The sequence below is a fragment of the Gadus chalcogrammus genome, chromosome 11, assembly GCF_026213295.1.
Source record: "Gadus chalcogrammus isolate NIFS_2021 chromosome 11, NIFS_Gcha_1.0, whole genome shotgun sequence".
NCBI classification, from domain to species: domain Eukaryota; kingdom Metazoa; phylum Chordata; class Actinopteri; order Gadiformes; family Gadidae; genus Gadus; species Gadus chalcogrammus.
Genome location: NC_079422.1, coordinates 26,779,876 through 26,805,192, shown reverse-complemented (window position 1 = coordinate 26,805,192; position 25,317 = coordinate 26,779,876). Strand labels below are relative to the sequence as shown.

Genomic DNA, 25,317 nt, shown 5'->3' with positions numbered 1-25,317 from the left:
TGAATAAGGATGTCTAACTAAAAATAATGATGAATAGCATTTGGGATACAACTTTTATAAAGAATCATTTACATGTTTACAAAGGACAGGAACGCTATGTGGGCGATGAACCAGGTTTATTATTTCATGTAAAGAGTTTTCAAAAAGACTGAAAACACATGCAGCGCCTAATAAAACATTTTTCATGACTTTAAAAATCAGACTGAGAGAAGAACTTGGGCACTGAAAGGGTGAGCAAACAGAAGAGTTCCCCAGAGAGCAACCTGGAGACAGAGACACACTGATAAAACCCAGTACAGGTCTGGTGCTCCAGGTGGCCACAGGACCACGACTTTAAAGGAGGGAAACTTAGTGTTTCATTACAGACTGGATCCTCTTTATATATTTATAGATATATAGATATTGGCAAGTCAGATGATCCTTAATTGGTTGAAGATCAAACAGATATTGTGATTAATGTTGAAACCCAAGCCTCTGAACACAAGACAACTCTCAGAACCAACGAGCAGGAGCCAACGATTCAAACGTTAACAAACATATGTGGATATAAAAGTAGGAGAACACAACCCCCTGTTACCGTGGAGACGTCCCCACAGGACCGCACAGACCCCGCCCACAACGGAAAGTCAAATAAAAAGAACCATGGAGGCTGAAACCATCAAGAACCGGCGGAGAGCGGCGAGCGAAATGAAAGGAGCGCCGATGCAGACGTTTGTACGGTCCTGGGGGCCCCTCTCTGGTGAGGGCCCCTCTCTGGTGGGCTGAGGGCCCCTCTCTGATGAGGGCCCCTCTCTGGGGGGCTGAGGGCCCCTCTCTGATGAGGGCCCCTCTCTGGTGGGCTGAGGGCCCCTCTCTGGTGAGGGCCCCTCTCTGGTGGGCTGAGGGCCCCTCTCTGGTGAGGGCCCCTCTCTGGTGGGCTGAGGGCCCATCTCTGATGAGGGCCCCTCTCTGGGGGGCTGAGGGCCCCTCTCTGGTGGGGGTGAGGGCCCCTCTCTGGTGGGCTGAGGGCCCCTCTCTGATGGGCTGAGGGCCCCTCTCTGGTGGGCTGAGGGCCCCTCTCTGGGGGGCTGAGGGCCCCTCTCTGGGGGGCTGAGGGCCCCCAGGAGAACCAAAGCTAGAGTCTTTAGGGGGCGGTGGCCTCAGTCCCCCCTGTTGAGCAGGTCCTCTATGTAGGCGTCCAGCTCATCGTCTGTGTTGATGTCGATGTCCTGGAGGAGGCGGAGGAATCAGTTAGAGAGCAGTTTACCTTTTAGTTCACCTTAAACAATCAGTTAGAGAGCAGTTTACCTTTTAGTTCACCTTAAACAATCAGTTAGAGAGCAGTTTACCTTTTAGTTCACCTTAAACAATCAGTTAGAGAGCAGTTTACCTTTTAGTTCACCTTAAACAATCAGTTAGAGAGCAGTTTACCTTTTAGTTCACCTTAAACAATCAGTTAGAGAGCAGTTTACCTTTTAGTTCACCTTAAACAATCAGTTAGAGAGCAGCTTACCTTTTAGTTCACCTTAAACAATCAGTTTGAGAGCAGTTTACCTTTTAGTTCACCTTAAACAATCAGTTAGAGAGCAGCTTACGTTTTAGTTCACCTTAAACAATCAGTTAGAGAGCAGTTTACGTTTTAGTTCCTGTTAAAGGTACTGCTACTACAAGGTTAAAGGTCAAACATACTTTTTACTGGGAGAATGGTTCGGCTTCAAAGGGATTCTTGGTATTTTGCAGTTCATCTATACTATTAATGTTCGTGAGTTTTACAAAAAGACAATTCATCCATCCATACAGATCATTATAAGGATGTATAAATGGTTTTAAACTATTTTTGTTTATTTTGATTCCATCTACCAATAAACGGTTTTGTTTGTCATTCTTCCAGCAACCACTTGGGGCTCCGCCCCATCAGGCTCCTCCCTCCCCTTCAGGCTCCTCCCCCTCAGGCTCCTCCCCCCTCAGGCTCCTCCCCCCCGTCTCCCAGAGGTGCCCCCCCTCCCCTCTGAGCCCAGACTTTACCTCTTGCACTTTCTGCAGCAGAGAGACGATGTTGGCCCTCAGCTTCTGCAGCTTCTCGTCCGCCTCCTTGAGCTTGGTCTCGGCGTTGCTGCTCTTCTCCTCCACGGCCTTGGCTTTGGCGTCCGCCCGGCTCTGGTACGAGTTACACAGCGACTGCAGGCCCAGCTCGTACTGCTGGAAATACTCCTTCTGCAACCAGAGGATGGGGTTAGGGGGGCCGGGCCACTAGAGTACGGAGAGTAGTAACAGTGGTGGTAACAGTGGTGGTAACAGTGGTAGTAACAGTGGTGGTAACAGTGGTGGTAACAGTGGTGGTAACAGTGGTAGTAACAGTGGTAGTAACAGTGGTGGTAACAGTGGTGGTAACAGTGGTGCTATCAGTGGTGCTATCAGTGGTGGTAACAGTGGTAGTAGTGGTAGTAACAGTGGTAGTAACGGTAGCAGTTAGTAGCAGCAGTAGTATAGTAGCAGTAGAAGTACGGTAGCGGTAGTAGTGATAACAGTAGTAGTATAGCAGGAGTAGTGGTAGGAACAGTAGTGTAGTAGCCGTCATGGTAGTAGTAGTAGTAGTAGTAGTACACAAATGGATACATTTAGATAAGAGTAAATAATACAAAAAAATAATGAACTATCCCATTACTAATTCCCAATCTGACCATCAGTCTTGGTACATATCCTAGTTCTACTGGGGGACTAGTCAGGTGGTCCGGGGGACGTCCTGAAGGCTGGTTTATGCTCGGTTACGTAAGCGTAAGCGCAAGCGCAAGAGGCCCTTGCGCGCCCTTGCGCCCCCCTTGCGCGACTTCTCACGTCTTGCGTGCGTCGGGCGATTTTTCTAGACTTGCGTCATTTTTTACGTAAGCTTTTACGCGAGTCGCCCAGCCTGCAAGGCTGTGATTGGTTTGCTGGTCTGGTTACTACTTCCTGTCTGGAGTATCACCCGGCAGGCTCATATACAAAAGCATTAACCTGAAGTGAAGTTAACTTTGCTGCCAACACATTATGTCGTTTTAAAATGTAGAGAGATATGCACATTTATACAACCCCAATGATCAACAACTTCATCACCCCTGTTCCTCTGTCTGTTGCCATCATTCACTGTGTATGGGGAGAACACGATCTGGCACATAAACAAACCAACGACTCCCACAGACAAAGACGTCATTCTCGAGGTCGTCTTCAACGAAAAACTTTCCTCCACATATTACTCCACCTACTGTTCTGGCGGTAAATTGCTTGGCAACACGCGCAACCTAAAAGGGAGCATGAATTGCTTTGAGTACATTTTGCGCAACAACGTAACACCAACGCTGAAGCATGCAGCCGCCTTGAGATCAGAGCCTAGCCTGAGAACCAAGATGGCGGCCGGGGGAGGAGCTCACCAGAGGGAACGCCACAAGCTCCTCCGCCGTCATACCGTTCACATCGTCCTTAGGGATCCGGAAATCAGGAGGGAAGAAGTAACGCAACATCGTCCTGCAGAGAGGGAGAGAGAGACAGACAGACACAGACAGTAAGAGAGGAGACAGAGAGAGTGAACACAGAGAGAGAGAGACAGAGGAGACAGAGGAGTCAGAGAGACAGACAGACACAGACAGTAAGAGAGGAGACTGAGAGAGTGAACACACAGAGACAGAGAGGAGACAGACAGAGAGAGAGGAGACAGACAGAGTGAGAGGAGACAGACAGAGAGAGAGGAGACAGACAGAGAGAGAGGAGACAGACAGAGAGAGAGGAGACAGACAGACAGACAGACAGAGAGAACACAGAGACAGGGCGAGAGAGCGACAGAGAAAGCGACAGAGAGGAGACAGAGATAGAGAGAGCCCAAGGATACCAAAACAGCCCTCATCACTTGGACCGTCCCTCCTCTCCCTCTCTGAACCCCAGCCCAGCGTTGCCATGACGCCCCGGATGCTGACCTCATCATGGAGACCATGCTGCCGGTGACCTCGCGGCTGGTCCCCGGCTGGGTGGTGTCGGGCTCCATGCGGGCGGGGCCCTTCTCCGCCTCCTGCTGGGTGTCGGGCGTCTGGGAGACGGGCGACGCCGGCCGCATTAACCGCACGTCCTCCCCCCCCTTAAACACCCTGCACACACGCACGCACGCACGCACGCACGCACGCACACACACACACACACACACACACACACACACACACACACACACACACACACACACACACACACACACACACACACACACACACACACACACACACACACACACACACACACACACACACACACACACACATTATGATCATAACAGGTATAACATGTAATCATTCATCCACAGGTTATGTTGATGAACAATGGTTTCTGTAGTGCTCGACTTATTTATGGGTCCCATCATGACCTCTAGTGGCCTGGACGCCTGCTGAAGCGTATTTAATCGTCTTTGTGTTCTTCTGTAGTCTCTAAAACTCTGTGGGTGTGTCTCTGAGGGCCAGAGCAGCACCAGGAGCAGGAACCAGGAGCAGGATCTCACCAGCGGTCTTTGGGCGTGGATCTCGGGACGTAGTCGAACTTGACCTTCCAGCGGACGCTCTTCTTGTTCACCTCCACGGCCACCACCTTCCCCGTGAACCACTCCATGTTCACCCGCACCTCCACCTGCATGCCCTTGTCTGCAGGGACACAGAGCATCAGTCTCTGCCCTCCAGAACCTGACCCGCTCTTCAGTGTGTTCTTAAGAACCTGAACCGTTCATCAGTCTCTGCTCTCCAGAACCTGACCCGCTCTTCAGTGTGTTCTTAAGAACCTGAAGCGTTCATCAGTCTCTGCTCTCCAGAACCTGACCCGCTCTTCAGTGTGTTCTTAAGAACCTGAACCGTTCATCAGTCTCCGCTCTCCAGAACCTGACCCGCTCTTCAGTGTGTTCTTAAGAACCTGAACCGTTCATCAGTCTCTGCTCTAAAGAACCTGACCCGCTCTTCAGTGTGTTCTTAAGAACCTGATCCGTTCATTAGTCTGTGATTGAGAACCTGAAGGTCCCCTTTTAAGAACCGTTCAGCATATTCGTAAGAACTTGGTCTCCTTAGTAAGAACCGTTCATGAGTCTGTTTTTATGAACCTGAACCATTCATCAGTCTCTGCTATTATTAACTGTCTACCTTTTTCTAACATAAAAGAGCTTGTTTTTAATCTCTCCTTCCACAGACAATGTGGTTGAAGACGGACAAGTTACGTATTTTCTACCAAATTGGGAAAATCCCGTTCCCCCTCCTGTTCTGCTGAAACTTGAGTTTGTGAATGTGTGAGTGTGCTCTCTGATATCAGGAACACCTGACCAGGGGGCCGGCTCCCCTTCAACAGTTCAGCCATCTTGCTGCTGCTCACCTTTCAGAGGGTTTTTACTCTCCCCGTCAGAGTCCCGCTCCGCTGCCTCCTCCGCTACCTGCAGGAACAGAGGAACGCTTCAGAAACCACCAGAAGGACAGAGTCTTCTTCACAAGCAGACACAGAGGGGGAGGAAGACTAGCGGGTCAACGAGGAAGGGGAGGAGCTAACTGAGTTCATGAGAAGGGGAAGAAAGAGGACTCCATGACGACATGCAGAAGAGGGAGAGAGGGGGAGCAGAGAGGGACAGCCACCGAGGGAGAGAGGGGGAGCAGAGAGGGACAGCCACCGAGGGAGAACCAGAGGAACGGTGAAGCTCATCAGTCTGTCTACAGGGGGAGGGGGTTCTACCTTTGTCGGGTCGGTTTTGGGGGCGGGGGCGTCGGAGGGGGCTTGGCGGCCAATGGGAGTGGTCGCTCCCTTCTTCTCAGGCGGGGCGGTGGTGGGGACCTGCAACGTCAACAGAGGGGCTTCTGAATCCAGTGCTCGGTCTGGGGACAGCGCCGAGGCCTCAGCAGGGTACGAGCTACAACCAGAAGAACAACTAGGCCCACGACCACACCTACAGCAGACACACCGACTGGTTCAGGGGACAGAGCCGAGGCCTCAGCAGGGTGTGAGCTACAACCAGAAGAACAACCAGGACCACGACCACACCTACAGCTACAGCAGACACACTGACTGGTTCTCTGACCTCAATATGTTGAAGGGTGCCTCACTGCTAGATAAGGTCCTGAACCAAAGCGAGGCATTGTGGGTAACAGGTGTTGGACCGTGGGCAGAAGGCTCAGAGGGTCAACCTCTCGGTACCTCCGAGACCTTCCGTCTAGACACGAGGAGGAGTCGTACCTCGGCTGCCTTGCTCCGTTTGGGAGGCAGGAGCTTGGCCACAGCCTTCCCTCTCTGGACCAGCGCCGCGGCCATCTTGGACTTCTTGTTCTGAGGTCGTTCCTCTTCGCTCTCATCGCTTTCTGCCTCCTCCTCTTCCTCCTCCTCCTCCTCCTCCTCCTCACTGTCCTCCTGCACGATGATTCTCTTACGTTGGTTGGCTGCTGGTTTGGTGGGTGAGGCTTTGGCTGGCGTCTGGGGAGGAAGTGACACGCTTGGATCAACATCACCCTGAGGGAGCGCTGACTGGGGGAGTAACCACGGAGACGGTGTCAGCACTGGACTCTACTGGTGGGTCTTACTGGTGGGTCTTACTGGTGGGGTCTTACTGGTGGGGTCTTACTGGTGGGTCTTACTGGTGGGGTCTTACTGGTGGGGTCTTACTGGTGGGGTCTTACTGGTGGGTCTTACTGGTGGGTCTTACTGGTGGGGTCTTACTGGTGGGGTCTTACTGGTGGGGTCTTACTGGTGGGGTCTTACTGGTGGGGTCTTACTGGTGGGTCTTACTGGTGGGTCTTACTGGTGGGGTCTTACTGGTGGGGTCTTACTGGTGGGGTCTTACTGGTGGGGTCTTACTGGGGGGGTCTTACTGGTGGGGTCTTACTGGTGGGGTCTTACTGGTGGGGTCTTACTGGTGGGGTCTTACTGGTGGGGTCACCTGGTGGGGTCACCTGGTGGGGTCACCTGGTGGGGTCACCTGGTGGGGTCACCTGGTGGGGTCACCTGGTCAGACTTACCCGTGTGCTGCGTGCGGGCGGGGCTGCTTTGGCGGGGGCTTTGGCGGCGGGCGTGGCGGGCCGGCCGGTGGCCCGGCCCCTGGGCGGGTCGGGCGCGGGGGGGCGGCGGCGGTGGGGGGCCGGCGGTCCGGGCGGCGCGGGGAGGGGTGGCCCGGGGCGGGGGCACGCTGGGGGCGTTCTTGAGGTGGGACGGGAGGGGCGGCGAGCGAGGCCGCGAGGTGGACCTCTCCGAGGACCGGGTGGCCTTGGGGGGGGGGGGGGGGGGGGGGGGGCATTAGTACAGAACCACAGAGAGCCCCCCCCAGGGGGGCGGCTGGGGGGCAGCTGGGACACACACCAGCTCAACAATGACAGGAACGCTTTGTGGGGGGGGGGGGCATTAGTACAGAACCACAGTACAGAACCACATAGAGCCCCCCCCAGTGGGGCGGCTGGGACACACACCAGCTCAACAATGACAGGGACACTTTGTTCCAGACTCAGGTCCATCAGTAGCTCAGGACAATAACATCTAAAGTCTGTCTATCACCGAACCCTTCAGCCAGAGCACCCTCAGCCTGGAGGGGCAGCGATCACAGCTCAGAGTGGACCCTCAGCCTGGAGGGGCAGCGATCACAGCTCAGAGTGGACCCTCAGCCTGGAGGGGCAGCGATCACAGCTCAGAGTGGACCCTCAGCCTGGAGGGGCAGCGATCACAGCTCAGAGTGCACCCTCAGCCTGGAGGGGCAGCGATCACAGCTCAGAGTGGACCCTCAGCCTGGAGGGGCAGCGATCACAGCTCAGAGTGGACCCTCAGCCTGGAGGGGCAGCGATCACAGCTCAGAGTGCACCCTCAGCCTGGAGGGGCAGCGATCACAGCTCAGAGTGCACCCTCAGCCTGGAGGGGCAGCGATCACAGCTCAGAGTGGACCCTCAGCCTGGAGGGGCAGCGATCACAGCTCAGAGTGGACCCTCAGCCTGGAGGGGCAGCGATCACAGCTCAGAGTGGGATGTAACGACCACAATGATACCAATCCCAGACTCCTCCCATCGTTTCAGACATTTAAACATCCGATTTCTTAAAAGTGCATGGAATGCAAAGCCAAATAATGAACTTGATCCCCCTTAGCTCTAGGATGTGGTGGTCTTTATTGTTGTTCTGTAGGGTCGGCTTAGTTCAGGAGGTGGAGCGGGTTGACTGGTAACCTGACGGTCGCTGGTTCGATCCCCGGCTCCTCCTAGCTGAGTGCCGAGGTGTCCCTGAGCGAGACGCCTCACCCTGACTGCTCCCGACCAGCTGGCTGTCGCCCTGCCTGGTCGACTCCGCCGTCGGTGTGTGAAGGCGTGGCTGAACCGTTGTTAAGCCGCTTTGGATGAAAGCGACGCCTCAATGCCCTAAATGTGATGTATTCTGTGGTCACACGGCGATGGAGCCCTGAGAGGAGGCGTACCTGAGGGGAGCCCAGAGAGGAGGCGTACCTGAGGGGAGCCCTGAGAGGAGGCGTACCTGAGGGGAGCCCTGAGAGGAGGCGTACCTGAGGGGAGCCCTGAGAGGAGGCGTACCTGAGGGGAGCCCTGAGGGGAGGAGGCGTACCTGAGGGGAGCCCTGAGGGGAGCCCTGAGGGGAGCCCTGAGAGGAGGAGGCGTACCTGAGGGGAGCCCTGAGAGGAGGCGTACCTGAGAGGAGCCCTGAGGGGAGGAGGCGTACCTGAGCGGAGCCCTGAGAGGAGGCGTACCTGAGAGGAGCCCTGAGGGGAGGAGGCGTACCTGAGGGGAGCCCTGAGAGGAGGAGGCGTACCTGAGGGGAGCCCTGAGAGGAGGAGGCGTACCTGAGGGGAGCCCTGAGGGGAGCCCTGAGGGGAGCCCTGAGAGGAGGAGGCGTACCTGAGGGGAGCCCTGAGAGGAGGCGTACCTGAGGGGAGCCCTGAGAGGAGGCGTACCTGAGCGGAGCCCTGAGAGGAGGCGTACCTGAGCGGAGCCCTGAGAGGAGGCGTACCTGAGCGGAGCCCTGAGAGGAGGCGTACCTGAGCGGAGCCCTGGGCGCTGGGCCTCATGCTGACGTCCAGGGGCAGCCTCTTCACGTCCGCAGATGATTTGATGGTGCCGGTTTTCTGGGGGGCGAGAGACGACTCGTTAACAGGATGCTAACTTACCTTATTCATTCGGTCTGGTCTTTTTAATACAACATGACCAGAACAAAACATGAGCTTAAAATAAAGAATAACCATCTGAATAACACACACACACACACACACACACACACACACACACACACACACACACACACACACACACACACACACACACACACACACACACACACACACACACACACACACACACACACACAGGGGGGGGGGGGGGTTCACACCTGCAGTGCCTCTAGTTTCTCCTGCTGTGCTCTGATCTTGTCTGTGATTTCTTTCTGCTTGTCTTCTGCGCTCTGCTTGTCCTTCTTCAGAACTCCACAGGGCAGGTTCTGTTTCTGCTCTGGAGCGTCGCACCTGCGCCCGGACGAAGAACACAAGAAGAGGTTGTTACCAGGACTATAAAGGAGTCCAGGCTGATGATCCAGTGCCCAGGTCTAGGGTTCTCTAGTCCACTGATGATCCTGCAGAGGTCTGGACCCGTGGTTCTCCAGGGGTCCAGCCTCTGGCCATCTCCTGTAACCGTCAGCACCGCCCCTGAACACCCTACAAACACTGGGCTGGAGGGGTTCCTGCGGCTCTTCACTGGGGTTAACTAGCTTGTATAGAATGCTCGTCTCGTTTTGATTGGATGCTGTGGCTGTCGTCCACTGGTTGGTGGCCGAGGATCGAAGAGTCTGCTGAGTGACTCTGTGTTAATAGGGAACAGACTAAAGAACGGTTCTTACTAAGGGGACCTTCAGGTTCTTAAGAACAGAGACAGATGAACGGTTCTTACTAAGGGGACCTTCAGGTTCTTAAGAACAGAGACAGATGAACGGTTCTTACTAAGGGGACCTTCAGGTTCTTAAGAACAGAAGACTCCATGAGAATATAAGTGGTGCCACTCGCTGAGCACCGGGTGAGCCATGTAGTACAGGTGAGCCATGTAGTACAGGTGAGCCATGTAGTACAGGTGAGCCATGTAGTACAGGTGAGCCATGTAGTACAGGTGAGCCATGTAGTACAGGTGAGCCATGTAGTACAGGGGTGTGGTGGTTGGGGTGACTGGTACCTGTCCTGGCTGCTGTCGGGGTTCATCAGACACATCCAGCTATCGGGGTAGCGTTTGTCCACGGCGTCCATCTGGAAGGGCAGCGTCCTCCACTTCAAGCACTTATCTGGAGGACACAAGACGAGACAACCCTCAGCACGGCCCCCACTATTAACACAAGTCTCATTCACACCTCGGAGATTGACAGGATAACTAATTGCTCAGATTTATCAGGGAAGAGATGCTCTGATTGGTCAGAAATCAATAAATAATCTCAACCTTGTGTGGTACAATGTGTGCGGGAGGGGTCATACATTTGGTGTACAGTGTAGAGGGGGTCTTGTACGACACTGCAGTGTGTGTGTGTGTGTGTGTGTGTGTGTGTGTGTGTGTGTGTGTGTGTGTGTGTGTGTGTGTGTGTGTGTGTGTGTGTGTGTGTGTGTGTGTGTGTCCCCTACCACACTGGATGGTGAGCGGTATCTCCATGGCCCGGCGTCTCTTGTATCTCTGCTCAGGGGAGGGCGGGGAAGACCAGTTGGCCGACAGGTATCCAAACTCATCCCAGAACTTCACGATGCCCTTCTGAGCTGTAAGGGTACAACCACACTGGCTCAATCTTTGTCAACAATCTCCAATGAATTTAAAACAGTGCCTGTGTGTGTGTGTGTGTGTGTGTGTGTGTGTGTGTGTGTGTGTGTGTGTGTGTGTGTGTGTGTGTGTGTGTGTGTGTGTGTGTGTGTGTGTGTGTGTGTGTGTGGGGGAGTAAACAGAGGACCATAACTGACCGATGTTGGTGTCCTTCCAGTACTGGGCGAGGTGCTCCCCCATGGACTTCAGGAGGTGGCGGTACTCCTTGGCGTCGGCGAAGTCCTGCTTGTTGTGCGTGGGCTCCAACACCAGGTAGGGAACATCTACCACCCCCACCACGCCCCCACAGGCCCTAAACACACACACACACACACACACACACACACACACACACACACACACACACACACACACACACACACACACACACACACACACACACACACACACACACACACACACACACACACACACACACACACACACACACAGTACTGTACGTGTTGGGTTTGGTGGAGGACCAGAGCGGGGCTGTCAGCGGGGTTCTGATACCAGAGAGCGCTTCATGTGCATGTTGGGGATAAGGGCCGTCTGCAAAATTAAGTCAGTTTCTGCGAAATCAACGACATCATGTGTTGAGAATCCGGCCTCTCCATTGGTCAAGTACGATAAAGTATCCGCAGCTGGCCCCGCCCACATCTGAATAAGCGTCCCATCTTATATCAGTACCTGGCAGAACACAGAGGTTCCCCTTCAGCCTGTCTGGGGGTGGGGGGGTCAGAGGTCAGAGGTCGGGGGGGGGTCACACCACTCACATGCCGCCCTCCAGCTGTGGGCCGGTCTTCTCGTACATCTTGATGAGCCGGGAGCAGTTGTAGACGAACATGCCGTCGAGGTCGCGGTGCTCGATGTTCACCCCGAAGATGAAGCTCAGCTCCTTTGGCTCCTTCAGTGCTCTGCAGGGGGGGGGGGGGGGGGGGTTCAGTCAGCTAAAGCTTTATCGCTCAGGAGCTGACTCACGCTCAGAGGAGCGTTGCTCTGCTTACTGCCTGATAATCATCTCGGTGACAACAAAAGCCAACATTTAGCTATATATAAAAATGGTCAGCATAACTTGTATAAAAATATAATATATAATAAAATAATAGATTATAATAAAAATTGTCAGCATCATGTCATACATGGACAAACATCATAGCCCTATCATCACTTAGTGTTTATTGTATAAATCTATACAAAATAGCATATAAAATCATATGAAAGAACAATATCCCTGTCTGCACAAAGAAATGCCTCACATCCACAAACAGGATAAAGTAGGCTATTGTGAGGTCAATCAGTAGCAACACACAGTAAAAACACAGGCTTTGGGAAACATGAGAACAAAAATTAAGTGGTCAAAGAAAATATAAAAATTTCACTTTATCCCATACAAGCAAAACAGAAATGCACTTAAGCGGCGGTGACACATGCTGTTACTGTATGTGGTCCAACGGCCGAATGAACCTGATCTATTTCGCAAGCTATGACATCATAAGTTTGTCTTCCTCTCACCCTCTGGCAGGCAAGAGCAGCCGTCTCAAGTTTTAAAGAAATGCTGTCTATCCAGTGCACCGTCATTCTTAAGTAACTTTTGTTGTTGGCGGACCAAATGTCTGTGGTGGTGGACACATGATCCAGGGAGGACTCGGAAATTATTTTGAGCTTCGATTCCATTTCGGTATGACACTTGTTCAGGTAATGGGAAAATGTCTTCCCATTACCTGTCGGATGTTGGCTTGCGAATCCCGGGTACTTTATCTAGTATTTTATCTAAATCGAGACGATTCAGTAGTGGACAGGGGAAGCATGTCTGCTACAATGAACCCGGCAACCAGCCTGTCTTTCTGTGTCACCTGCTTCTGCGCTCCAACACTTCAACACTCCTTCGCACAAGCAGCTACGTCACTCAAATCAAATAGATATGGCAACGTGCCGAGGCAAGCAGGCGCTGCAGACACACGGGCAGCACGCACGCACGCACGCACGCACGCACGCACGCACGCACCACAACGGATCAGAACTTTACACGCAGGCAAACGCGGCTCTGGTAACGCAGGAAAGCGCTTTACTATAGTCTAGTAAAGTAGTGTAGTTACCGATATTTTAAATGTAATGCATTACCCCCCCCCCCCAAACACTGTGTGTGTGTGTGTGTGTGTGTGTGTGTGTGTGTGTGTGTGTGTGTGTGTGTGTGTGTGTGTGTGTGTGTGTGTGTATATATATATATATATATATATATATAAAGCATTCATAATGTCTGTTTTTGTATCATCCGGCTTCCATTCAATCCATACTGCAATACTCCAACTATTATTTTGAAAGCTCGATGATGAGGACTAACTCCTTCTCAGATGAATAGGATTCATGAGCTCACTTCTGCTTGCTCTCCTGCATCTTCCTCTTCATGTCTGCGTCCCTCCTCATCATCATGGCCGCGTCCTGGGCTTTCCTCAGCACCGTCTGGGGAAGAGGACGACATTCTTAAGGGCTGATTATGCTCCCCCGTTCACGCAACGCACGGGGGTTACGGACCCCTTAAGCCCTCGTGGACCCTCCTTGCGTTCAACGCAAGGGCCAGACGTGCGCCTTACAAAAACCTTCCGTCGAGGCGACGCAGCAGCGAGGGCTGTGATTGGTCCGCTTACCAAAACCCGACGCACAAGAATAAAGGTTCACGGCTGCGTGGAGGCGTCTGCGTGGTCGTTGCGTTGCGGGAACGTGGGACATAATCAGCCCTTTACTTCAATGTCTGACCTGTACTTTCTACTGGGACATCCCAAGGTTCCAGCCTTGGGTAAGTAAGGACCCATCTCATCTTAATAAATGGCCGTAACTAAAAACTGATCTCTCTGGTGGTTCATTACCCGGGATTCTTTTGACAGGTCGTCTCCGGTCTTTGCCTCCAATGCCAAGCGCTTACTCTCCGCCTCGCGGGCCTTCTCCTCCGCTGGGAGAAAACACAAACAACCTCCTGTCAGACTAAGGGGGGGGGGGGGGGGGAGAGGAGAGAGGAGACAAAGGGAAAGAGAAAAAGAAAGAAGACAAAGACAGAGAATAGGCGGAGAGAGGATCCGGGGTCCGGCTCGCTCAAGGCCATGACATGCTGGCGTTTGGTTGGTCAGAGTCAGGCCGTGACTCACCGATCTTTGCGAGATGCTCAGCCTTCTTCACTTCCTGCTCCGCCCGCGTCTTGAAGCGTGTCGAGGAATACTTGTAGGACCTGTTAGTGGAACAAGAGGCGGGCCCGTCGTAGGCGAGACATTGACACGTTATTGAGGAGACGCTTCTATCCAGAGTGCCTTCGGTGAAGACGAGAGCAACTTCAGGGATAGGGCTTTTATGGTTTTGATAGTCGTAGTGGCAACATGAGATCAGATATCAGAAACCTTTCCTAGACCCAACAACCATTTCTTGATTTCAAAGGGGTTTAAATTTGGTTCAAGACCGCCGGTGCTGATAATCATCAATTCTAAAACTAAATACATCCATAAAAACATTGAGGCAAAGTGGTCCCATCAGGGTACTTGGCTGAGCGTACCGGGGTTTGTACAGGCAGCAGGAGAGCCTCTTGGTCCGGACCTTGTGTCCCTGGATGAAGATCCTCATGCGGGGGTCGATGTACAGGACCGCCGCGTACGCTCGGAACGACCGCTTCTCCGGCTTCCTGTCGGGGGAGGAAGGAGCCGTTAGTTATGGCGGGGCGGGCGGGAGGGCGGGGCGTGGTGAGCTGTGAGGGGGGAGACGGGCGGGGGAGAGGGGCGTGGTGAGCTGTGAGGGGGGAGGGGGGCGGGCGGGAGGGGGGCGTGGTGAGCTGTGAGGGGGGAGACGGGCGGGGGAGAGGGGCGTGGTGAGCTGTGAGGGGGGAGAGGGGCGGGGCGGGAGGGGGGGGGGCGTGGTGAGCTGTGAGGGGGGAGAGGGGCGGGGCGGGAGGGGGGGGGGGCGTGGTGAGCTGTGAGGGGGGAGAGGGGCGGGGCGGGAGGGGGGCGTGGTGAGCTGTGAGGGGGGAGGGGGGCGGGGCGGGAGGGGGGCGTGGTGAGCTGTGAGGGGGGAGGGGGGCGGGGCGGGAGGGGGGCGTGGTGAGCTGTGAGGGGGGAGAGGGGCGGGAGGGGGGGGGGCGTGGTGAGCTGTGAGGGGGGGGGGGGGCGGGGCGGGAGGGGGGGGGGGCGTGGTGAGCTGTGAGGGGGGAGAGGGGCGGGGGGAGGGGGGCGTGGTGAGCTGTGAGGGGGGAGAGGGGCGGGGGAGAGGGGCGTGGTGAGCTGTGAGGGGGGAGGGGGGCGGGCGGGAGGGGGGCGTGGTCAGCTGTGAGGGGGGAGGTGGGCGGGGGGGAGAGAGGGGCGTGGTCAGCTGTGAGGGGGGAGAGGGGCAGGGGAGAGAGGGGCGTGGTCAGCTGTGAGGGGGGAGAGAGGGGCGGGGGGGAGAGAGGGGCGTGGTCAGCTGTGAGGGGGGAGAGAGGGGTGTGGTCAGCTGTGAGGGGGGAGAGGGGCGGGGGAGAGGGGCGTGGTCAGCTGTGAGGGGGGAGACGGGCGGGGGGGAGAGAGGGGTGTGGTCAGCTGTGAGGGGGGAGGGGGAGAGAGGGGTGTGGTCAGCTGTGAGGGGGGAGGGGGGAGAGGGGTGCGGTGTCTCTCTCTCAGAGCGGGGGGAGCAGCGAGGGGAGCACTCACACGCCCTCCACAGGCGTGGCGGCCATCAGGATGTCCTGGTGGTCCGACTCCACGTCCAGCTCCGGCTCTCGGGTGTCCATCAGCTTCAGGTTGTAGATGATCACCAGAGTGCCTGTTCAGAGAGGGTCACGTTAGGCCACCCCCTGTAACCGCTGACCTCCAGGGGGCAAGCAGCACCCCTAGAGCTACAGGAACACACCTTCCCAGAGATCATTAGGAGGTCATTCGGTGATTAATGGCCGACATAACGGAGAAGAATGAACTACGTAAGGTGAGTAAGTGTGTGTCGTTAGAAAATCAGTGATGACCTTAAACTAATTGCCGAATAGATGGAATATGGTGAATGGACTGCCTTTACTTTTCTAACCATTAGCCACTCAAAGCACTTCACAATACTGCCCAACATTCAACCCTTCAGACACACGATCACAGCGGAGACAGCCATGCAAGGCGACAGCCATGCAAGGCGACAGCCATGCAAGGCGACAGCCAGCGCGTCAGGAGCACTCTGTCTTGCTTTGGGACACCTCGACGCGCCGGGGGTCAAACTAGCAACCTCCCGGTCCCCAGCCAACCGCTCCCCCCTCTAAACCACATGCCGCCCTAGAGCTAAGAGACACGGGGCTTATCTGTGACTCAAGGAGGGCTCAGTGCTAAACATCAGCTAAACCGCTAGTAGAGAGGACTCCCTCCCCACCAGAGAGAGAGGACTCCCTCCCCACTAGAGAGAGAGGACTCCCTCCCCACTAGAGAGAGAGGACTCCCTCCCCCACTAGAGAGAGGACTCCCTCCCCCACTAGAGAGAGGACTCCCTCCCCACTAGAGAGAGGACTCCCTCCCCACCAGAGAGAGAGGACTCCCTCCCCACTAGAGAGAGAGGACTCCCTCCCCACTAGAGAGAGAGGACTCCCTCCCCACTAGAGAGAGAGGACTCCCTCCCCACTAGAGAGAGAGGACTCCCTCCCCACTAGAGAGGACTCCCTCCCCACTAGAGAGAGGACTCCCTCCCCACTAGAGAGAGGACTCCCTCCCCACCAGAGAGAGAGGACTCTCTCCCCACCAGAGAGAGGACTCCCTCCCCACTAGAGAGAGGACTCTCTCCCCACCAGAGAGAGAGGACTCTCTCCCCACTAGAGAGAGAGGACTCCCTCCCCACCAGAGAGAGAGGACTCCCTCCCCACTAGAGAGAGGACTCCCTCCCCACCAGAGAGAGAGGACTCTCTCCCCACTAGAGAGAGAGGACTCCCTCCCCACTAGAGAGAGAGGACTCCCTCCCCACCAGAGAGAGGACTCCCTCCCCACTAGAGAGAGGACTCCCTCCCCACTAGAGAGAGAGGACTCCCTCCCCACTAGAGAGAGAGGACTCCCTCCCCACCAGAGAGAGGACTCCCTCCCCACTAGAGAGAGAGGACTCCCTCCCCACTAGAGAGAGAGGACTCCCTCCCCACTAGAGAGAGAGGACTCCCTCCCCCACTAGAGAGAGAGGACTCCCTCCCCCACTAGAGAGAGAGGACTCCCTCCCCCACTAGAGAGAGAGGACTCCCTCCCCACTAGAGAGAGGACTCCCTCCCCACTAGAGAGAGAGGACTCCCTCCCCACTAGAGAGAGAGGACTCCCTCCCCACCAGAGAGAGAGGACTCCCTCCCCACTAGAGAGAGAGGACTCCCTCCCCACCAGAGAGAGGACTCACCACTGCTGCTGTCGATCTTGGCGAACTGCTCCATGAGCTGCTGCTGGTTCTTGAAGGGGGAGTACTTGTAGATGAGCTCCGTCTCGATGGCGTACTTCTCGGGGTCGGAGGTCAGGGGCTGCTTGGTGGTCAGGTCCCAGGTGGGCAGCGGGACGATGACCTGGGAACGGAGGGCTGAACGTCAGCGCAGCGGTAGCGTTGCTGCTGGCTCTAATGATCCCATAGTCTGGCTCCGTCTGAACCGTCCTCCCGCGCTCCCCGCCACGTACGTACTCACGGCGAGGGTTGGTCAGTCCGATACATTCAGACGACTCCACCGGAGGACGTTTAATGAAGAACGTGTGCTCATGGAATATGTGCCATTATTAAAACGTAATGCCAACCTATTTAGCTTTCCTTTATATTTCATTTTCTCTACAGGATGTTATTTACTCAAGAACAAATGATTCCATAAAAAGCACAAAGTTAAATGATTAGAAAAATAAAAGACCCATTTCTCCAGCCGGGCCCAACTTCTGTCATGGGACGAGGAGAGCAACGGAAAACCACCTCCTAAGCCCCGAGTGCAGCAGGCCATTCAACCGTGACCCCTGACCCCGACCCTGACCCGACCGTGACCCCGACCCTGACCTCGTCTAGCCCCTCCTCCTCGTGGAAGGTCCTGGACAGGAAGAGGCAGGACAGCGTGTTCTCCTTCTTGGTGAACAAGATGAAGTCCTTCCCGATCCGCATGGAGCCACTGAGCAGACAGACAGGGGACGGTCAACGTCTCGGAATATAGAAAATACATTAACAGGACACATATCCACCATAAACAGGTCACATATCCACCATCAACAGGACACAGATCCACCATCAACAGGACACAGATCCACCATTAACAGGTCACATATCCACCATCAACAGGTCACATATCCACCATCAACAGGTCACATATCCACCATCAACAGGTCACATATCCACCATCAACAGGTCACATATCCACCATAAACAGGACACATATCCACCATAAACAGGTCACAGATCCACCATCAACAGGTCACAACTCTTATTTGGAAAAAGGAAAATCTAACCTACAAGCTTATATAAAAGACACATGTATCATAAACAGTGTGTAAAGACACATATACATCTTAAACCTTGTATAAAGACACAACCACATCATCCACAGAGCATAAAGACACATATACATCATCGACAGAGCATAAAGACACATCATAAACAGTATATAAATCATTCAGTGTAAGTGTAAATATGAGCAGACTTACGATTTGAGTCCATTTCCATACTGGCCGATCTGGCTGGACTCAGACGAGCGTTTACTGGACTTTCCAAACTGAATCACGTGGGTGGCCTCGTCTGACAGGGAGAGCAGGGCGAGTTACGATACGCTTCACCACAGTACCGCTTTGTAGAGATAAAAACTCTGCACGCATAGAATACATATAGAAACAATATGTAGGATAACGTACAGCCGAACGGCTGTTATTGAGACATAAACCCAGGGTTTATTACCCACTGATTACACGGCTATTGAGTAAATCAGTCAAACATTTGACCAAAGATTTAACCATTATTATTTTTTTAATGATGATTGCTTCCTCATCAAACATAGTGGGGAGGGGGAGGGGGTGAGGCTGCACAGCTGTTGTACAACAGGTTGAACCAGCCACCACCACACACACTCAGAGAGCTCTCCTCCATGGCAGCATGGTATAACGCGACAGAGTGTGGCACATATCATACCCAACATCACTCATTGTGAACGCTTATACACAACAACACTGCTAAAAAAGTATCACAGGGTTGACTAGAACTTGGAATTGGTGCATTAAACCAAAAAAGACAACCATAAAATAAACCGTCTTTTCACTGGGTAGCCCCGCCCATTCTGCCGGCGATTTGAGTTCGCCCGGCACAAGAGTCTGGAGAAGAGCAACACATTTCTTTCTGCATCCGATACATTTTTGCGGGAGCCAATCACCAAGCAGGCTTTTCCCCCTGTCACGCTATTGGCTGGTTTAACACAATGACGACAGGGAAGCGACGGCAAGCAGCCAGTAGGCCCATTGACCACGCCTCTTGTGCTGAAGGAAATGACAGCAGCTTCCCCAGAACAAGCTCAATCTATGATTGAGCTTGGCAATAGCCAGGTTAACCTAACCTGGCAATAGCCAGGTTAGTCTTTAGCATCCTATTCTGGAGGAGCCCAGAAAATAAACCTTGTGGCGTGAATCGCGGACATTGTTAAAGCCCCCATTTCAATGTTTCCTCATGAATAAAACAGACTGTTTGAGACATCTAAATTGACAGATTTTGATGGTTGCCTTAAAGTTTACATTGGCGTCAGGCTGATGGATTACATTTGTTGTTTCGTTTTTACATTAATTTCACGTTGAAAAATAAAAAAAGCAAAACCAGACTACACCAAGTCCAGAATGAGATGGGGGGGGGGTTTGACTCACTGGGGTCCATTCCGGTGCCATCGTCAAGGAAACACAGCATGTAGCCCCCCCGTAGCTCTGGTCTGTTTTCTGTTGGCCAAAAAGGAAGTTAGGCTTTGTCTTAAAGCCACACACACACACACACACACACACACACACACACACACACACACACACACACAGTGTAGAAGTGTTTCCTGTGTGACATTTAGAAAGCCCTTCGATATGTGGTCTGTACTTTTCATACTACCACTAATTCAATTAAATGAATACATAAACCTGAATCCTTAGGATAATCCTCTTTAATGTAATGTTGCAGCATTTTACCTTTCAGCCACACTTTTGGTTGAGAACTGATTGTTCTCAGTGTGGATACATTTGTCTGCTGAATACATCCTGTTAGAGTAACTCATGCATTCTGACTTGTACCTGTGTAGATGTCTATCCGGGTAGCGTTTGCATCTCTGTGAAAACAAACACAAAACACGATGAGGGCGGGTCTTAATGTGGCATTAGCGCACGTTGCAGCATCACATGACCCGGGGTCCATACCTGGAGTTGTCAACGAGTTCGGCCAACGCGCCGAACAAGAACTCGTGGGTCGTCCTGGAACACAAGGAGACACGGATAGCCCGGTCAAAGACCGCTCTGGAACCAATCACAGCTCAGAGATACAACTCTAAATCAAGTGTGGGTGCGTCTGTCTGTGTGTGTTGACTAAAATGATTTTGTTTACTGAACATGAAGTTCAGATTAATAATCAACATGTCAACATGACATGTTGATGTTTTACAAACTGCTATACAACTTTTACTTTGCACACATTAGAGGTATGTTTGACTGGGAAGTACAGTGAAAAAGAAAGTTATTTTAAACATGTATGCAAATGTGAAACTTTTTAATGCTTTGGATTTATTATCATATGTCGAGAATCGATTACACAATAACAGAGACATAAACAAACCCATACTCTGAGACCGATTATTTGCGGCTGAGTGACAAATTATTTGTCACTGAACCAAACTGTGTGTGGTTCAGTAGGAATACATGTAATTTATGTATAAAATATAAACACAACAATTAAAGTTGATGCAAGTTAACTAAAATGTCAAGTTTTCGCTGCAACCTACAAGACAGACTTTGAAGAGATTGCAGTGACAGGTCATCACTCACTAGTGACCAACCTGTGGCGCTTCTTCATTAAAATACTCACGAGTTTGTGTGCAGGTATTCAAAGGTGAGCTGAGCCCTGTTGAGGCTGCTGTAGCTGTGGTAGGCCATGGCGCCCGCAGGCTCCGGTCCTGGGCTCCAACGGAATCCGGTCCTCCGACAGGCTCCGGTCCTGGGCTCCCACGGCGGTCAGGGTCCTGGGCCTCAGCGGTCTACTGGTCACTTCCTCCCCGCGAAGCCCTAATCACCAGCCCTCATCCTTCAGATACACAAGTTAGGTTTATCAGCACACTGTCATCCAATACATTGTTGCATACTCTTAAGTGTTGAATAAAATCCTAAACTACACCTAAAATAGATTCCCTTCACTTAAACACAACTTTAACTCAATCTTTCTAGCAATGTGTGAAGCTTTTAAAGGGTCACGTTGGACCCCAGTTTGGTGTACACCACCGGCAGTACCACCATGTCGTGGGGCTGCTGCTTGAGTCCCCCGGTCCGAGCACACACTCGGCAGGGCTGGTAGGGGGCGGATGATGCAACAACACCACAACAGTTTATAGCATCATGTTTATGCCCCTAAACTCAATGCCCCCCTATGCAGCCAGCAGCCCCCTCGTAGGGCCAGTGCACCGCTAGCTAGCTAGGAGGCTACACACTGCTACATGCTACATGCTACCTGCGACATTCCATGAGCTTCACTAACTTTGGAAATCTTGTGAAGGAGGCCGATTGTGTGCGAGTTTCTTCTGCGAGAAATTAAATCCCAGTAGCGTCCGTTTCGAATCCGAAAAACATGCGTCGTTGACAACAGGCCGTCGAAATGCAGCCGTCGCTCGATACTTTGGTCCGCACTCCCAGCAGCAGCGACCTGGGCATGCGCAGAGGAGAGCTCCACCGCAGGGAGATTTACCATCCGCCTCCTCTGGACCCACGTGGTTACTGGATACACCAACATTAAAGTTGGTTCTTGTCAGTGGTTCGACACTCCAACCAACTAGAAGGGCCATTTAGGAGTCACTAAAAATAATGTGTGTAGCACTTAACATTAACCTGTAAAGCTAATGCAATGTGAGAAAACTTGGAAGGAATACAATTATACCTTGGTATGGGCTTCAATGGATCCTTTTAAAGACAATCAACTTCACATTTGAACATACTTGAAGTCATTTTGATACTGCATTTGTCTACACTTGCTGTGGGATCATTAATTTTGTGCAGCGGATTCGGTCGTGTTTTTTTTGTTTGTCATTTTATTATCTGACACACATTCAGTATCACAGTTCATTCAGTGAGTAGGCCAGGGAAGAGCCGAGACCTGCAGATGAACATTTAGCTCATCTTATCCACCGCTTGGAAGATGAAGATCTGATGAAGGAAACTATTGAAATACAAAGCGAGTAAAACCACAGAAACCTAAACACAGGAACATGAAGATATCTAACATTCAGACCATTTAATTAATTTGATATTAGAAAAAAAAAACTCCCAGACAAAACAAAAACATAATTTAAATACTTGATGGATCAAAGTTCATATTAACAGCAGTTCATCCAATGTGCTACAACTTCAACCAGGGTTATTGCAAAATCGAGTGACGCCGCACTTTGGAATTTAACGACTTGAGAATCCATGAGTTGGCAGATAATGGCCCTGTGTTGATTTGGATATGAAGTTCCATAGATGACTTCCATCTCGTGTTCAAAGATGGAACTCGAGTTTCTTGAGGTGAAAGTGGACATAAATATGAAGTCAGTGGTCTGGATCGACGAGGGGTTGCTGTGAACCACAGAAGAAGAGCAGGTGGTCTGAAAACGTTTTAAAACACCAACTCTGTCCAGACATTAGACAGAGATAAGCTTATCTGGCACACTACAGACCTTAACGTCATGAACAAATGCATTTATTATGACGTTATCATTTCATATTAGTGGAATTATATAACGTACGACCCAAATCTCCAAATATCCGTTCCCCTTGGAGTGAAAAACCCCAACGGTCCATTGGACCATCTTGGAAAATTATAACTTTAGAACAGGTTAGTTAGATCTCCAACCAAACTACAAAAGGGCCTGACAGCAGGTGTAACACCGTCCTTAACTTACGGTACATATCACAGCAGGTGTAACACGGGCCTTAACTTACGGTCCATATGACAGCAGGTGTAACACGGGCCTTAACTTACGGTCCATACGACAGCAGCTGTAACACGGGCCTTAACTTACGGTACAGATGTGGCGGTCCACTGCGTTCCCAGGGTGCCGTCGAGGCGAGCGCCTCAGGCTGGCGTACAAACAGAACAGCAGACACACGCCCAGCAGACACCCGCTGGACTCCAGCAGGTGGCGCCCTGCCACCTCCTGGTCCTCCTGCAGAGAGGAGCAACAGGGAGTCAGGGACAGTGTTGCCAGATTGGGCCCGATTTCCCGCCCAATATGGAGACCCTGGCTGCAGTGTGCTGCAGCCAGGGTCTCCATATTGGGCGGGAAATCGGGCCCAATCTGGCAACACTGGTCAGGGAGCCGTGAGCACCTGGTACGTTTACATGACCTTTAGCAGACGCTTCTACACAGAGAGACTTACAATGAGTACATGTGTCAGAAGAAAGAGAAACAACACTATATCTCTGTCGGTACAGGAAGGACGTTCTTAGAACCATGTGCCAAGCACTAACCCATTCCCCGTGCACAACAAAGATAGCTAGGATAAGATGTTACATAATGTTCAGTACTGTTTTTAAGTGCCATGACGTACAAAATACAATAAGGGGCGTAAGAGGGGTGTGGGGGGGGGAGGGGGGAGATGTGGTGGGCGGTAGTCAAGTCAAACCATATCTAAATATCACGGACCACACGCCGTCGACCTACCTGAGTCAGCATGACGGTGAGCGCGGGGTCGTGGTGCGACTGTAAGCTGAAGCAGCTCTGGGGGGCTGCGGGGGGGGGACCGGTCGAGGGGGTCAGCGTGACAAGGTGGACGACGGTGGGCGGGACGTTCTCAGTCCGCGGACATTCAGGCGGCAGCCTGGAACCACAGACACACCGGAAATCACAACTCACCGGATGATGAGTGAGGTATTATGGGTTGTGTGAACGGCCTGAAGACTTTAACGGTATGAACTCACAGGTCCAAAGGCAGGAGATGAGTTGGCCCGCTGATGGTCAGACAGGTGTATGTACCCTTTCCTTCAGCCTCTGACAACACGTGTACGGTCACACTCACAGAGGCATTGCCTGGCGAAGAGAGTGAGCGTCAATAAGAGCTATACGCTGTACTGTGTGTTACGGATCCAAGACACAACCTGACAGATTTACATTTTACATTCAGGGCATAAAGAGAAACAACAATATATCTCTGTGGGTACAGTAAGGAGGTTCATAGAGCCAAGCACTAACCATCACTAGGTTAACCCGTTCCCCGTGTACGACAGAGACAGCTAGGGTAAGACGCTGATGATAGCGACCATTGCTAACGTTCTGCCCGTCCAGCCTCACCTGGGAGGCCGAGCTGAGAGGCCGTCACCTCCGTGTGGAGGCTCAGCTCCTCCAGGGGGGCGCTGGCAGCCCCCACCACCAGGGGCACCCGGCGGTGCAGCAGGGTGTCCCCCGTCGGGCCGGCCTCCGTCGGGTCCTGTGGGGGCGGGGGGGCCGTCCACGAGGCCGCCGCCGCCGCCACGCTGCTGTTGGCGTCAGCGCACAGCTGGAACTCGGCCAGGGAGGAGAGCAGGCGGTTCCAGTCCTGGAGGCATCGGAGGGTCAGCTGATTAAATGCTGAACCTATGCATTTACACGCAAGATAATAACCTTTAATTGGTCTTTTGGATGCATTTAAATAGGCTAGATGGACCTATGTATTTACCACACACTTAAAAATGTCGTTTTTTGTCTATAGGGCTACATAGATGTGATCTAGATGGATAGGGCTCGATAGATATGTGTGGTGATCGGTTTCCATTGTGTTTACCGTTGCTATGTCAGGGTTGGGCAGAGTGTGAGTCTGTCCATAGAAACGGAGGCAGAGGAGGGAGACGGCCAGACTCAGAAGGCAGAGGAAGAAGGTGACCTCAGGTGGATGAAGAGAGACATAGTCCCTCAGGTTCACCCCCGGCTGGCAGGCACACATCACTGGGTCCAAGCAGGAGGTGGACGAGCGTTATCTGGAAACAGAGATAGTAAAGCAAGGAAGTGAAGCAAGAGCTGAACCCAATGGAGCCACGTAGACACACAGAATAAAACAAACACATGCTATCGGTGGGCTGTATAGCCTACCATTTAAATCGGTCAATTTCAGAAAATATTGCAATAAGTCAACAGCGAGGAAGACAGTGAGGAGACGTTACAATCTGTTACCTCATATCTTGGTCTCTTTTACCGTCTCCTTAGCGCCCACCTAAACACGGAACAGAAGCTGCATGCTTACTTTATACTACGGAATATGAGGTCCAACATTTAGGTTTAGAATAAATTAAAAACGCACAAAAATCAAAAGGACACCAACTTTCGGAGGACGTTGCTTTGTATCCCGGGATCACTTCCTGTTTCTGTCCGCCGTTAGGAGGGAACACCCCCGGCCCTCATTGGTCCATATGGTGC

General features: G+C 52.6%; 2 protein-coding genes across 3 annotated transcripts; both read right to left on the bottom strand.

Moving 5' to 3' along the window:
* Positions 1-4: 4 nt before the first annotated feature.
* Positions 5-21,893, bottom strand: morc2 (MORC family CW-type zinc finger 2). The gene is given in 29 exon segments (XM_056601540.1): positions 5-1,208; positions 2,005-2,193; positions 3,387-3,480; positions 3,927-4,094; positions 4,496-4,634; positions 5,347-5,404; positions 5,698-5,796; positions 6,196-6,429; positions 6,972-7,047; positions 7,049-7,215; positions 8,975-9,061; positions 9,322-9,454; positions 10,152-10,257; positions 10,589-10,717; positions 10,916-11,070; positions 11,534-11,674; positions 13,135-13,220; positions 13,625-13,707; positions 13,901-13,980; positions 14,299-14,424; positions 15,422-15,533; positions 17,112-17,271; positions 17,742-17,850; positions 18,380-18,470; positions 19,577-19,645; positions 19,985-20,019; positions 20,108-20,161; positions 20,769-20,984; positions 21,432-21,893. Coding segments are annotated over 28 exon segments (3,117 nt in total). The 5' UTR covers positions 20,837-20,984; positions 21,432-21,893; the 3' UTR covers positions 5-1,139.
* A 38-nt stretch (positions 21,894-21,931) lies between these two features.
* On the bottom strand, positions 21,932-25,275 carry zgc:158398 (uncharacterized protein LOC568894 homolog). Of its 2 annotated transcripts, none has more exons than XM_056601546.1 (8): positions 25,223-25,275; positions 25,075-25,114; positions 24,689-24,881; positions 24,220-24,463; positions 23,850-23,958; positions 23,593-23,749; positions 22,951-23,094; positions 21,932-22,504 (listed from the first exon to the last, which is right to left on the bottom strand). In XM_056601546.1, the coding sequence occupies exons 3-8, from the start codon at positions 24,845-24,847 to the stop codon at positions 22,478-22,480; spliced, it is 840 nt and encodes a 279-aa protein (XP_056457521.1). In that variant the 5' UTR covers positions 24,848-24,881; positions 25,075-25,114; positions 25,223-25,275; the 3' UTR covers positions 21,932-22,477. The 2 variants fall into 2 exon arrangements, with proteins under 2 accessions (XP_056457521.1, XP_056457522.1); XM_056601547.1 differs by having other exon boundaries at positions 25,202-25,268.
* Between the last annotated feature and the right edge of the window lie 42 nt (positions 25,276-25,317).